The sequence below is a fragment of the Rasamsonia emersonii genome, assembly GCF_000968595.1.
Source record: "Rasamsonia emersonii CBS 393.64 chromosome Unknown ctg1118621760063, whole genome shotgun sequence".
Lineage (NCBI taxonomy): Eukaryota > Fungi > Ascomycota > Eurotiomycetes > Eurotiales > Trichocomaceae > Rasamsonia > Rasamsonia emersonii.
In genome coordinates this window covers 26191-40072 of record NW_013563224.1, presented here as the reverse complement: position 1 = coordinate 40072, position 13882 = coordinate 26191, and the positions used below count along the sequence as shown (strand labels likewise).

The 13882-nt window shown below is 49.9% G+C and overlaps 5 protein-coding genes across 5 annotated transcripts; 2 read left to right on the top strand and 3 right to left on the bottom strand.

Annotated features, from left to right (window-relative positions):
- Positions 1-486: 486 nt before the first annotated feature.
- Positions 487-1106, bottom strand: T310_3321 (SnRNP and snoRNP protein (Snu13); the record flags this gene model as incomplete). Its single annotated transcript, XM_013473797.1, has 4 exons — positions 487-698; positions 783-833; positions 914-1009; positions 1085-1106. 4 exons carry the CDS (start codon positions 1104-1106, stop codon positions 487-489), a joined length of 381 nt encoding a protein of 126 aa, XP_013329251.1.
- Positions 1107-1872: 766 nt separating this feature from the next.
- Positions 1873-6993, top strand: T310_3320 (Nonsense-mediated mRNA decay factor (Upf2); the record flags this gene model as incomplete). Its single annotated transcript, XM_013473796.1, has 10 exons — positions 1873-2165; positions 2472-2530; positions 2708-2916; positions 2984-3149; positions 3221-5346; positions 5397-5688; positions 5735-5898; positions 5977-6252; positions 6305-6607; positions 6661-6993. The coding sequence occupies 10 exons, from the start codon at positions 1873-1875 to the stop codon at positions 6991-6993; spliced, it is 4221 nt and encodes a 1406-aa protein (XP_013329250.1).
- A 1372-nt stretch (positions 6994-8365) lies between these two features.
- Positions 8366-9443, bottom strand: T310_3319 (Mitochondrial intermembrane space import and assembly protein 40 Precursor; the record flags this gene model as incomplete). The annotated part of the gene is made up of 3 exons (XM_013473795.1): positions 8366-8708; positions 8758-9106; positions 9227-9443. 3 exons carry the CDS (start codon positions 9441-9443, stop codon positions 8366-8368), a joined length of 909 nt encoding a protein of 302 aa, XP_013329249.1.
- Positions 9444-9803: 360 nt separating this feature from the next.
- On the top strand, positions 9804-11185 carry T310_3318 (Thiamine pyrophosphokinase; the record flags this gene model as incomplete). The annotated part of the gene is made up of 3 exons (XM_013473794.1): positions 9804-9927; positions 10087-10166; positions 10343-11185. The coding sequence occupies 3 exons, from the start codon at positions 9804-9806 to the stop codon at positions 11183-11185; spliced, it is 1047 nt and encodes a 348-aa protein (XP_013329248.1).
- A 1257-nt stretch (positions 11186-12442) lies between these two features.
- Positions 12443-13678, bottom strand: T310_3317 (uncharacterized protein; the record flags this gene model as incomplete). The annotated part of the gene is made up of 3 exons (XM_013473793.1): positions 12443-13184; positions 13313-13546; positions 13599-13678. The coding sequence occupies 3 exons, from the start codon at positions 13676-13678 to the stop codon at positions 12443-12445; spliced, it is 1056 nt and encodes a 351-aa protein (XP_013329247.1).
- Between the last annotated feature and the right edge of the window lie 204 nt (positions 13679-13882).

Genomic DNA, 13882 nt, shown 5'->3' with positions numbered 1-13882 from the left:
ATCCATCATCACCTCCAAACCTTTAACACCTGCCAGACATGTGCTGTATGATTGGCGATTTTTTTTTTTAAAAAAAAAAGTTAAAAGAATTGAAAACATATTTGTCGAGTCTTTCACTGAAATGTCAAACATTTTAGCCATTGAAACAGCCCGCAATGACAACCTGGCCGTCTGATATCAAAGAATATGAATGTATTGGAATGGACATTACGAAAGTCTTAGATATGGACGGATTAAAACAAGATTTTGCCAAGTAGCAAGGTATTTTCGATTCATGTCATTTTCTAGATTAGTCGAAGCAAGCGACTCATACAGCTAAGACGATAGGGTATGGATTCGTAACAGACAGACAAAGAAGGGAAAAAATCCTGATGAGTTCGCTCCCTAGCATTTCGGCAAAGAGAACTGTCTGCACAGGATTTTTTTTGTCGTTAAAAAATCGTCTCAAGACCCCCAGGATGTTCTGTAGAAAAACCGAGCTTCCGATTAGATCATCAATCTCTCGACACGGTCCTTCACGGCGCGGATCTGGGGAGTCAGGTCGCTTGCTTCGTTGGTAGTGATGCTGGCCGCGATGACGGGACGGGACACGCCGCATGCACGGCCCAAGGCCAACTTGCTGGGGACGTAGACGTAGGGAACGTTCTTGTCCTCAGCCAGGAGAGGGAGGTGCAGAAGGATCGCCAAAGGAGAGGTGTCTGGAAGGAAAGAAAAATTTACGGGTCAGCTTGGAGATTTCTTTCTTTTGGCAGAAAAAGAGAAGAGAAAAGATAATGACATACCAGCTGCGAGAACGATGAGCTCCGAAGTACCACGGTTCAGAGTCTTGGTGGCTGTTGCGACAGTGGTTAGTTATGTGTCCTCTTATATAGGAAGGGTATTATTGTCAACGCGAAATTCTAGAAAAACCTACCTTCGTTGGCACCCTTCTTGAGCTGACGATAGTGAGATGCCTGCTGGACGAGGTCCAGGATGGTCTGGCTAAGCGCCTCATCAGCGATGGGCCAAGCTGTGCAGACGTCAGCGCAAGAGACTCTTTTGACAGAGAATGTACTATGTAGTCTTAAAAAAAAGAAAAACTTACCGGCCGAGGTCTGGTCCGCCATGGTGTCTGATGGAGTCCGAAGAAGAAGAAAATTCGGTTCGTAGGAATCAGGAATCGCTTGTCTTTGCCGAAGGGTTCACGGCCTCTGCGGTGGCTCGCCCTTTGTGCGACTTTGGAACGAGAGAGGGAAAAGTTGAAGGAAACCGCGCGCGCAATGGAAGGTGAGATCGATACCTAGCCTAGGTCTTTGAAGCTTTTCTAAAAATTATCTCCAGTCAAAATTTCGGGCCGACGTTGGGCCGGGACCAGTGGCTTAGTCATCCATTGATAACATGTGGTCATGTGACCTTGATATTGAAGAGAACTATCGCTCTTTTTTCCTGATTCGAGACTGTCGATGAATAATCTGGTTGCCGGAATTGGGTATATTGGTAGAAGAAGATAATCAGTTATCTTTCAGAGAGACTGAAACTGTGGTGTTTGCGTTCTGACTCTGTGTTTGGTCTCTCGACTAGATTTCACTAGAAGGTATATTCATACGTCAGTGTGCATACGTCGGACAATCAGATCGCCAGTTCGCCACAGCTTGTGCTTTTGTTACCTTTGTGGGTAGTGATAGTTGCTTGTGATGATTAGCTACCTTGGGCAGGAAACTTGATTTCCAAGTTTCTAAGCATGTCTGATTTTAAGTTCGCCCAGATAATTATATTTAGCGATTATCTGCACCGCGCTGATCTCTACACTTGGCTCGTGCCACTCCAGCTAATAACCAAGGCTAATTGCACCGAGTCTTCGTTCCTCTCTGTCTTGGGACTAATCCAACCAAAATGACATCTACTGGCCACGACGGCCCATTCTCCGACGACTCGTCAAATGAGCACACTCTAGTCCTCCCGTCTGAAGGGACTGCGACGCGCTCGAACAGCCGCCCCTCTTCCTCCACCACTAACCCCGCTGACTCCGCACCTTATCCTACCGCTGGCGGAGACGAGCAGAAGCCATGGAAACCATCAGTCGATCGCCAGCAGAGTTGGAGCGCCCAGGACATGAAGCACCAGATGCAGGCCAGGCTTCTTCGGACCGAAAAGGGCAAAGAATCCGGCTTCTCTGAGACGAAACCGTAAGAGGCTGCTAGCAGAGGAAGTTTTGCCCCTATAGGAAAGAGACTGGGGGAGCCGCCTGCTGTCGCGATACCTGCGTCTTGACGCCCTTTGCAACTAGCGATGTTACTGCCTCAGTTCTCCTGTACAACTGCCTTAGGATGCCCACTAATTAACATACGGACGAGAAAAGGAAATGCGGAAAGATGACTCAATAATGCATGGAATCTGGTTTTCTTTTTCTTATTTTTTGACACTTTTCCTCACTTAAAAGTCGCCCCGACTGGTACACTGTATGGAGATCTTTTATTTGGCGGATCGTATAGGTCATCTACTTCATGTTTTGTTGAGCTGGTGAGGATGACACATGGTCTGTACAGACATAGTATGTGTATTTTGTCAATGACAGCCAGGTAATACAAGCAGACATAATTCCATTACATACTTCTTCAATTCCGGCTATCATAAATACAGAAATAAACAAAAGAAAAGAAGTAGGAGACTCCAAATTTGTCTTGCTGTGAATTTTGTCCAGTGTCTGCACTGTGACTGTTCAAGATAGGCTCCGCGGAGAGGCGCCCACCGCCCGTCGCCCTCAACCCCGAGAGGGAACCCACTTCGCCGCCGCAGAGCACCTTCTCCCATTTCCCAAGTACTTTCTCTCCCTCACTCAAAAAAAGCGCTGGAGCTTTAAAGGAGCTCTCAGCTTGCATCGACACAGCTTTCCACGTCCCATCTTCCAAATCCAATGTGGCGTTCGGCTTGTGTCTGGTATTTCCTTTCGGAATCTCTGAAAGGACCTCACCTCGATTGAACTTTGAAGCACTTCTCGCGACAGACAGCGCATGCGACACTGGCAGCAAGCCATGGATCACAAAAGAAAGCGTATGTCGCTCCAGCACCTCTGTTAGCGTTTAGCGTTTTCAGAAAATCATCTTCTGACTTTCCATGTCTTTTAGGGGAGCTCCGCGATTTAAATGAGAGGGCTTGGTCTGGCGAGAGTGGTATGACAAAACCCCTCCACTGCCTCTGGGACCGTGTGTGCAGCCACATCTAATACTGTTTGCATCTCTAGATCTCTTTCCTGTCAACAAGTCTCTCGATTCTTCTCTGAAGAAGAACACTGCATTTATTAAGCGCCTCCGGACGGGAATCACTGCTGCCGCGCTCCCGACCTTCCTCACGGACATCCGTACCCTGTCCCTTCACAAGTACCTCTCTGAAATAATCTCTGCCTGCTACGAAGGTTTCTGCAAGCTCAAAACTCCCGGCGAGATAGCTGCGGGGGTGGAGATCGCTAGCGCCCTCCACCAACGATTCGGACCAAATGAGTTTACGAAGCAGATCGGATGGCTGTTAGGACGGGGGTTGAGTTCGCCCGACAAGTCGCAGTTGAAAAATCTCAGTCAAGAGGTCCGCGAACGGGAGGAAAAGGAACGCCTTTCCAGACATCGGGTGCTGCTTAGGCTCGTTACAGAGCTCTGGCTGGTGGGCTTCTTGAAGACCTTGGATGATATTGAACGTCCGGACGATGTTGGTGGCGTCAAGAACAAAGATGGACCTGCGGGTGTTGGAGGCAAGGCCGTTGATGGACCCTCCAAGTCCAGGGCGCACCCATCCACAGCGAAAGGCGACCAGGAGACTGACCCGTTCCCCTTGGAAGTCTTGAAGGACCTCCTCGGCCACGATAGAGAACACACTAATCTCCCTCTGGCGGTGCTCTTCGCCAAGACATTCAGCTGGGACGTTTTGGGTGTGAAGCCAGTTGAAGAAGGACGGAAGAACGTGGATGCGGACGGAACCACAACCGCTGCAACTACGGAAGCTGCACCTGGAGGCGAACCTGCTGCGAATGGTGAGGTTGTGGAAGATCCACCGATCACGCCGGAGAAGCTGCAGTTACGCTTTAGGAGTATCTTGACCCGCTATCTGGAGGACGTTAAGGCCCATGTTGTTCGCGACCAGAAGGCGTTAGCGGCCCAGAGCCGCCGGAATGCGGAAGCGTACGTCAAGAGCGGTGAGATTTTCGAAGATCGCCAGGCGAACTTCGAGAAACAATCCAAGGCCCATGAGAAACTTGTCTCGAACACTCAGGTCCTGTGTGATATCCTCGGTGTTGAGATGCCAAATCTAGCTGAGAAAGAGGCCGCGGACTCTTCTGTGAGCGGAGGCATCGGTCTTGTCAAAACCGCCGAATACTTAAGAGGTCAAGGAGAAGGTCCTGGCATCTGGGAAGATGAGGAGGAGAGGCGCTTCTACGAGAACCTCGTTGATCTTAAGGGAAAGGTGCCGGCCGTTCTCCTCGAAGATGGCAAGAAAAAGAAAGGCGAGGGCGATGACCAGGCGAAGGCCAAAGCGGACAAAGAACCTGCTCCAGACGGCACAGGAGACAAGCAAGCTCCAACTGAAGCGCCCAGTACGGAACCCAAGCCATCCACCGAGGCAGATGATCAATCTACTGCTGTCGTGAACAAGAGTATTGGTGCCCAGGTGGATGCACTGCTAGTGAGGCTTCCAGAGCTGCAAACAAAAGACCAAGTCGACCAACTAGCGTTGGATTTCTGTTTCTTGAACTCGAAAGCTTCTCGGAACAGATTGATCAAAGCTGTGCAGGACGTTCCCAAGGGTCGCACCGATCTCCTGCCTCTCTACGCGCGTCTGGTTGCGACACTGGGCCAGTACATGCCTGACATTCCTCAGGGGGTCATTTCGTATCTCGATGAGGAGTTCAGAAGCCTGCAGCGTCGCAAGCAGAAGGACTTCTTGGGCCAGGTTCGAATGATCAATGTCCGCTACCTTGCAGAACTGACCAAGTTTGGCGTTGTACCGGAACATGTCATTTTCCACTGCCTCAAGGTCTGCCTTGATGATTTCTCGCGCACGAATATTGAAATCATGGGCAATCTGCTGGAAAACTGCGGACGCTATCTTTTGAGAAATCCAGAAACCTGCCCAAGAATGGCTTCATTCTTGGAGACTTTGACTCGAAAGAAGACCGCAACGCATCTGGCACAGCAGGAACGGATGATTATTGAGAATGCAATTTATTATGTCGACCCTCCCGAGAGACCGGCAATTCAGCAGAAGGAACGCACTCCGATGGAGTTGTATATCCGGAAACTGATCTACTTGGACATGAACAAGCGCAACTACACCAAGATATTGAAAGCTATCAGGAAACTTCATTGGGAAGAGCCAGAGGTATTACCTTCATTTCATGAATTGGCGAATTCCTGCTAACCTCATGCAAGGTCGTCGAAATCTTAGAACGCGTCTTCAGCAGGCCTGGAAAGGTCAAGTATGGCAACATACACCTGTTGGCGATTCTTGCAAGCGCCCTGTATCGGTATCACCAGGAGTTTGTGATCGGCATTGTGGACAATGTCTTGGAGTCGATCACTCTCGGACTAGAACAGAACGACTTCAAGTTTAACCAGAAACGCATAGCCGAGGTGAAGTATCTTGGTGAGCTTTACAACTACAAGATAATCGACTCTCCGGTGATCTTCGATGCGCTTTATCGCATTGTCGCGTTTGGTCATGGTAGGTGTATTCGGTCATTGCGAATTATCGGCTTCTACTAATACAGATTTAAGAAAATGGTACACCAACGCCTGGCAAATAAACCCGCTTGATATGCCGGACGATTTCTTCCGTATTCGCTTGGTGTGCACGCTTCTCGATACGTGTGGCGTCTGCTTTGATCGCGGCTCTGCGAAGAAGAAGCTAGACTTCTTCCTGACTTTCTTCCAGGTATATTTGTGTTATGACTTTGTTATTCTTGCGACAAGTATTGACTGACATGACGCGAAGTATTACATTTATACAAAGGATCCGCTGCCGATGGATGTCGAGTTCCTTGTTCAGGACACTTATTCGTTGTTACGTCCGCAGTGGAAGATAGCCAGTAATTTGGAAGAGGCTGCGCGTCTGTTCAGTGAAGCGATCGCCCAAAACTATAATCTTCAGGACGGCGAGAAGGCGGCAGAGCCCGAAGAAGATGAAGTGGAGAGCATGTTATCGGATGATGGAAATGCGGAAGAGGGTCTTGAAGAGGACATGGTGCCGGAGATAGATGAACAGCAGTCGTCGACCGAGGATGCTGAGGTAAGTGTTGGGTTAGTTTTCATCACTGAATAGGGTCCTGACGAGAATTCAGGCATCTGGCACCAATGCAGAGCAAGATGGCGACAGCGACTCGGAAGAGGAACAGATATTCGTGGCTCGTCAGGAAGAAGAACGCGATCCAGAAGCGGAAGCAGAGTTTGATCGGGCGTTCCATGAACTGATGGCCGAAAGCCTGGAATCGAGAAGATTCGAGCGGAAAACACTGTTTGATGTGCCTCTGCCCATGAGACCATCTCGTCGAGACGCAGCTGGTACCGAGGACAACGCTGGCGAAAATAAATCGTCGAATACAATGGCATTCTCGTTGATGACCAAGAAAGGCAACAAGCAACAGGTTGGATTGACTGAACTAAAGATTGGATTTATTAGGTGCTGACTTCTGTATAGACTCGCACTATTGAGCTGCCATCTGACTCGAGCTTCGCCATTGCCATGAGGAACCAGCAGCAGGCAGACCGTGAAGAGCAGCAACGGATCAAGAACCTGGTTTTGAACTATGACCTATCAAACGACAATGAATCTAACGATGGTGAGGATGACCCTTCTTCCCTGGACCCCTTTTCTCAGAGGAACCCAAATGTGAACCCAAGTACTAAGACACGTCAAGGTTTTGAGAAGCGAAGCTCTCAACGGGAGTCGAAAATCGACAAATCGGCCTCCAACCGCGCTGGATACCGTGCAAGAAGGCTCCAGCTGAGCGATGTCGACTGGTATGATTGATCCCGGACAACCCGAAAAACCCCATATGGATACAGAAGGACGGAAAAGCTGATGCGCGTGCTGCAACCTTGCGGCGGTTTTTATCGATACAGGACCTGAAACTACTTGACGTTGATATCAGTGTCTCCAATTTCGATAGCACGATCGATGTTATTCTTGATAATCGGACAGTCCCGCGGACTCGCAGGGGTCTTGAGAGATTGTTCAAGAATGGACTTTATCTCCGGTGATTGGAACAAGTGATTCCACAAGACAGTTCGTCGGCGACATCAAAATTTCCACCGGTGGCAATGACCGCGCGCTCTGACGCCGCTCGAAAGCCAGCTTAGATTTGTGAAATGCGAGACGATGCAACATGGCTGGTGATGCAGCAGACGATGAGATGCGCAGGTCGCTATGAATTTTTTCTTGAGGTTGAATGTATGCTGCTGGTGGGTTTGGACCGTGAGGTCGTATCTCTATGACAGTAGAAGGAAGCCCCGGCGGATGTCTTAGGAAACCAGCGAAGCAGATCGCGGGACGACAGGACGGCTCCGAATGGGATTCAACTCACCTATTTATTATCTTTAAAAAAAAGCCATCATCGAGTGTCTCTACTTCAATTGCCTCGAGATGGAAATACGTTAGTTTACCACTCACGTATTAATTTCCAGACCGTGTTGTTTGAATATTCATTATCTCTTGATTTTCTTCTGCTAGGTAAATTAAATTGATTAGCTTGGGCATTTCCCTGCTCATGCAGAGATCTGTCCAAGCTTGATTGATATCGAATATCGATCTGCTAGTATCATCTATCTATCTCCATTGTAGAGTTGTAGAGTTACCTAGCTACTCCATATTCAAGGTCTCAAACCCAATTAAATTCGATCAGATAGATATGCTGACTTAATTCTGGAACGATACGTACCTGGTACATAGTAAGAAGTACTAGTACAGAGCATATGTGCGTAAATAGATAGGTAGATAGTGTACATACATTGTCTAGCAGCTTTTTCTTTGTCTATCGTCTTTTTTCTTTTCTTTTCTTTCTTTTAATACAATAGTAAGTAGTAGTTAACAAGAATGGTGGTATACATGGATGCTTAAAAAAAATCCAAAAGAAAAAAAGGAAATTGAAAAGACGACGTCATAAGTGAGTGGAAATTAAATTGATTCGACCGATCCATCCGTCTATCATTGATTGCATTTGTGTTGCGTTTGCATTTGCATTTGCACAATGTTCGTCCACCCACCCATGCATGCTTTTTTCCTTCATGTCTATTTCTTTCGGTCGGATCGATCGGCTTGTCTCGTCTGGCTAGCTGGCTGGCTTGTCGGACGTCGTCTGTCCTGAAGGAATGTTTCGCACAAGGTTCATTCTCGACTTTTGACTTTATTTCTCGGTCTTGGTGCTCTTGGTGCCAGTTTTCCGCTCTGCCGTATCGATCTCAGCCTTGGGCACCAGTTTCTCGCTCTCGCTCAGCTCCTGCTGCTGAGATTGTTGGCTCTCGACTTGTTCCGTGGCTTCCTTTGCCTCTGCCTGTTTCTCGGATGGGGTCGTGGAGGCATCGACCTGGCGGGCTGAGGCAGCGTCGCGGACTGCTGTTGGGTCTGATGCTGACTTCTCGTCGGAAGAGGTGCTGGCGATGTGCTCCTGCAGCTGCTCGTCTACTTCGTCCTCTTCGAGCTCGGAGCCGTAGACGTCAGGGTGCTGGCGGAAGCAGTCTTGCATGGCCCTGTTGCAAATGTTAGTTCCGGCCGGAGATTCACGTTGCTGCAACATACTTGAACTTGTCAATGCAGTCCATTCCCTTGGGCTCTTCCGTCGAGTAGACGAAGCAGCTAAACGCCGCCTTGAACTCCTCTCCACATGGTCCATGGGCCATGCCGCCTAGGCATGGGCAGTCCCAGTTGATCTCGCCAGTCTCGGGATTGAAGGCGCCTTGCTGATCCGCCTCCTGCTCCAGGTCTTCTGGCGAAGCGTAGCCATCAGAAGATTGCTCGGCCTGAGGTTCTGCGACGGCGGCGGGCTGGGAGGCAGCAGGCGCGGACTGTTGACGTTGTTTCCTCTGGGAGCTGATGGATTCGATGGTAGGGGCGTTCTCATCTTCTAAGGGCTGAGGTCGGAGAGAGACTGCAATGCAACCGCATCAATGTGTCAGCCTAGACAAATACTCTATCTCCCTCTGCAAGACCTTCGCAGACGGTCAAGCTTTTTTTTTGCTTCAAGCGCTTCTAGAGAAAATTCACATACAGGTTGGCTCCTCCGCAAAGACGCTGCTTGTGTTGTAGTAATACACCACGCCGACCGCCAGACCCAGCCTCACCAGCCAGTTGCTCCAACTCCTCGACTTCTGCGCCGGCGGAGCGGTGCTGATCAATCGGCTCGTTGTTGTCGGTACTCGGATGCGACTCGGTGCGGCGACCCTGCTGGGTGCGCGGAGGAGGGCTCTCGACGCGGGCCGGAACATGATGAGAAAAAAATGTGCTATAAAAACAGGAATTGAGGCATGAAAAAAAACAAGAACACGAAGGAAGAAAGAAGAGAGAGTGGGATTGGAACTGGATTAGCAAGCAAGGTCGAGCTCGGAGATCGCGAAGCGGACGGAATCGGATCCACGCGAAGCAAATCAAATCCGCCTAGTTTGAGTTCTGACATAAGCCTCCGCCATGATTCAATGATGGCATACATATGCACATACATGTATGGATCCTGTGCAGATGAACGATGTTGGCGATATTGTCGCAAGGTTCTTAATTGACACTGTACATTATATCGCGGCAATTAACATTACATCCCTGGCCAGATCGCGAGATCCCCGTCGCACAGCATGGAGTGGGATCCGACCCAGTTCTTCCGGAGCGACAAGGACCGCCCCCCGCGGATTCCCTACGCAATCCTGGTGCTGAACCAGCCCATCAACCAGCGCGCCTTTGTTGCCATCAGAAGGCACGGTATGTACTCGAAACCTATACTGGTTGAATGAACCTATGTCCTATCAGCTGCTCTGCTTGATTGACATGAGTCTTCAGATTCTTTTATATATATATTTCCGTAGTTCTGGCAGTTTCATTTATGGATCTTGAGATAATGACACTTTTCTTCCCATCTAGCTTGCTTTATCGTGTGCGCTGACGGTGGTGCCAATCGATACTATGATTTGATGAAGGCTCGGGGGAAGTTGGATACAGATGTAAGCGTTGTTGTCGATTAGCAGAACAAATGCCCTTGTAGTCCAATTCTTTTGTCCTTCTTTCTTTTTCCCTTGTATTACTGGGCATGTATACTTGTCGAGCGATAATTGCTCTGGCATATACGACTTCCTTTGAATTCCTTGCAAGACCAGACTGAACTGATTTGACAAGCTAGCTACCGTCCGCCATCGTGGGAGACCTCGATTCTATCCAACCTCACGTCCGCAAACACTACGAAGACCGGGGCGTCCCGGTCGTGCATGACCCAGATCAGGACTCGACCGATTTCACCAAATGCCTCAAGTATCTCCGAGCTCATGCAGCTGAGATCGTCATAAAATGCAGACCCCCAGCCCAGGGTGGTGATATGTCCCTGAAAGAAGGGCAACAGCAGCAAGGGCAACAGCAGCAACGAAAACGCGCCCGTCTCGACGTGCTCATCCTCGGCGGTCTCGGGGGACGCGTCGACCAGGCCTTCTCCCAGATCCATCACCTGTACGCCATGACGCAGAATCAACAACAAGGAGAAGAAGACGGAGAACCCAGCCAGGAGGAAGAAGACGAGGACAACAGCCGGAAGCAAAATGACCTATACCTGATCTCGGAAGAAAGCATCTCCTTCGTCCTGCAACCAGGGAAAAACACCATCTACACGCCGGGGACGAATCGCCCGGGTGTGGAAGTCCCTCCCCCGACAGCCGGCGGATCACCACCTCCACCACCGCCGCCGCATCAGGCCCTGCCAGAGGAAGAATCCACCACGCCGGCGAACAAGATCTGCGCGTACGACGACTACTACCTCGAGGAGAACGTGGGCATCATCCCGCTCTGCGGACCCAGCGAGATCACCCTGCGCGGCTTCGAGTGGGATGTCACCAACTGGCGCACCGAGATCGGAGGGCAGATCAGCACGAGCAACCACATCCGCGCGGACGTCGTGCAGGTCGAGACTAACCGGCCGGTGCTGTTTACCGTGGAGTTGGCGAGTCGGTTTAAAGTGGGTGGGAGAGCGAGATAAATTCTATAAAAATAAAAATTAAAAATAGAATTCGATAGCTTGATTTTAAACAATAGAAAATGACCCTCGCTGGACACACTACGAAATAATTACTAAGTTTGAATGAATTCAAGTATCTTCTACAATACTTATCTCGTAGTAATTTTCCTTATGAGATGGATGGGCTTTGGGATTACTTTATTTGTTACACGCCATTGGATTTGGAGTAGATAGATAGATAGATCAAGCTAAACAAAACAGTTCAGATTACTCACTCACTACTACCACGCAGAATAAATACTAAAATATAGGAAAAAAATTAAATAAAAACCCTTAGCGTCCTGACTAACCACCCAGGAAAGAAATCCCAAAAAGTCGAAATATCCCAAAAACAACAAACAAACAAAAAATTTCCATAATAAATAATCAAATACCAAATAACAACAAAAACAAACACTTACCCATCAAATCAACCAACTAACCGGCAAACACAACACAACAGGCAAAGCAGGCAAGGGTGCAGGGGAAAAGGGATAGATACACGATTTCGCCGGACGAGTGCGTCCTTCTCGTTTACCTGGATATGTGATTGGGGAGGTGAAACAAACGCACAAAAAACAACATCAAACGACCCTGCAGGCAAAAACTAGAATAGAAGGACCGAACAGGATCTACCTAGTCTGGCCTTCTTTAAACGACACCTGGTACCAAAAAAAAACGAGTCACACGACTCGACACTCTCCAAAAAAAATGTGTATAATATCGTAGAAACGAGGGGATATCCGAAGAATGTTAAAAAAAAAGAAGTAATAAATAAAATAGATAGCAAGAAAATTGACCGTCATCAACTCCTGCCGAGAGAATTTTTTTTCTTAAAAAAAAGACAAAGACTAGGGAACCCTTCCCTTTCTGGGTTTTCTGCAATTCCACAGACAACTTACTTCAACTTCGGCTTGCTGTTCGTCAGTTCGTCAAACCCAAAGAGCCAGACGCCCGTAACATGCTTCGCAGAAGAGAAAACGGAGCCGAAGGGAACCCAGGAAACGAGAGTAGTGAGAAGAAAACTGAGAATAAATCCAAACCAGATTAGATATTGTAAAAAGAAAAAAGATGGGCATCCAAATTCGCGCGACAACATAGCGCAATTACTCCAACACAGACATACCAAACTTTCGCTGTCTCAACCTTCATATCGTATCTCATACAGCGGGATATTGTCATCACACCAAATCGCCCCTTGGTCGGGCGAGGATCCGGCCATCACCAGGAGATACTGGTTTATTTCTTCAAGATGGCCTCATACAGGCTGGCAACGACGCCAATAACGGCGCCGGTGACGAGACCTGGCCACTGCCCGGGAATCGCCACGTTCACCCTTTCAACAGACAAGGGGCTGTAGATGTCCCAGAAGGTGAAGTTGTTGGCGTACACCAGGTACGCGACGAGTGCTTTGGCAATATTGTACACGAGCGGGTCAAAGCTCGTTGCAGCGGCCGTCGCCGAAGTCGAACGGCGAGTGCCGTAGGCATGTGTGCCGGCTTGGGCTCGGTGGCTCAGGTTGAAGAAGTACGCGAACGTCAGAGGCAGGACGAGACTGGTGAGCGCCCACAACGAGGCCGGTGCCCAGAATGAGCCGCTCAGCAGCACGAACAGATCGGGGACTTTGATGCCGAACTCGGGCAAGCGCAACGCGTCGAGCGCGGGCACTGTCGTCAGGAAACGCAGCGGCACCAGCTCGCGAAGCAACCCGAGCCCTTCCAGGGCGATAATCACAGTGTCGATCGACTTGACACTGCTCAGTGTCGCGCGCAGCGCATCGGAACGCTCCGACACTCCGGACGCCGTCCATGCGTCGGAGAGGCTCTTGCGGACAATGGTGGTCTGACGATCAATGGCTTCGGTGACGATGGCCGGTGACGGCGGCAGGGAGCTCGCAAACGACAGCGGGGAGCGAGCAGGGGTGCGCGACGGGGCCACCGATGTCGACGCGGGGGTCTTGTCGGCCGTGTCGGAATCGTCTCTATTGTCACGGTGGTCAGCTATCAGGCATATCTGTTCCACAGCCTTGCGAAAGAGGCGACGCGACGCGTCAGGGTCAAGGTAAGGCTTGGCGCAGAGGTGACAACAAAGGAAAAGATGGGTACACACGTCGCATCAGTTTCTGCCTTGGTCTGTCGTCGGCGCGAGGGCCTTTTCGTCTCGTCTCCAGGCGCGGTCGTGTCGGTCTTGGGCTCCTTCTTCACGGGCGACGAGACACGACCGGGCTGCGATAGGCGCCGGTAGTATTCAGCAAGTCTCTTGTCTCCCGAAAAGATGGAGCTGTTGGCACGCAGATGCTCGTCCAAGGCGACTTCGAGATCTGCCTTCTTCAGGTCCTCGTAACTGGATAGCACCGGGTTAGTCAACAGGCCGAGTAGCGATCGCGCGCACGTACTCCTTGAGGTCAGACACCTCCGCAAGCGTGACTAAGTCGACCTTGCGCAGGCTGCGCAGATAGGGCATAGCAGCAGACATGATGGGCGAGCAAAGAGGAGCTTCTGGATCGCGTGGACCATGCGACTGAGCGCGTCAAAGCGGAAGAAAAATCTCGAGGATAGCAGCGGAGAGCAGCAGGACACGGAGGCGGCGGAGGGGATACAAGACGCGATGCTATCAGGGGGGTGATGTGATGGTTATGGTTCGTGGAGGAGGGCAGCGAGAACAAAGTCCGGCGACGGC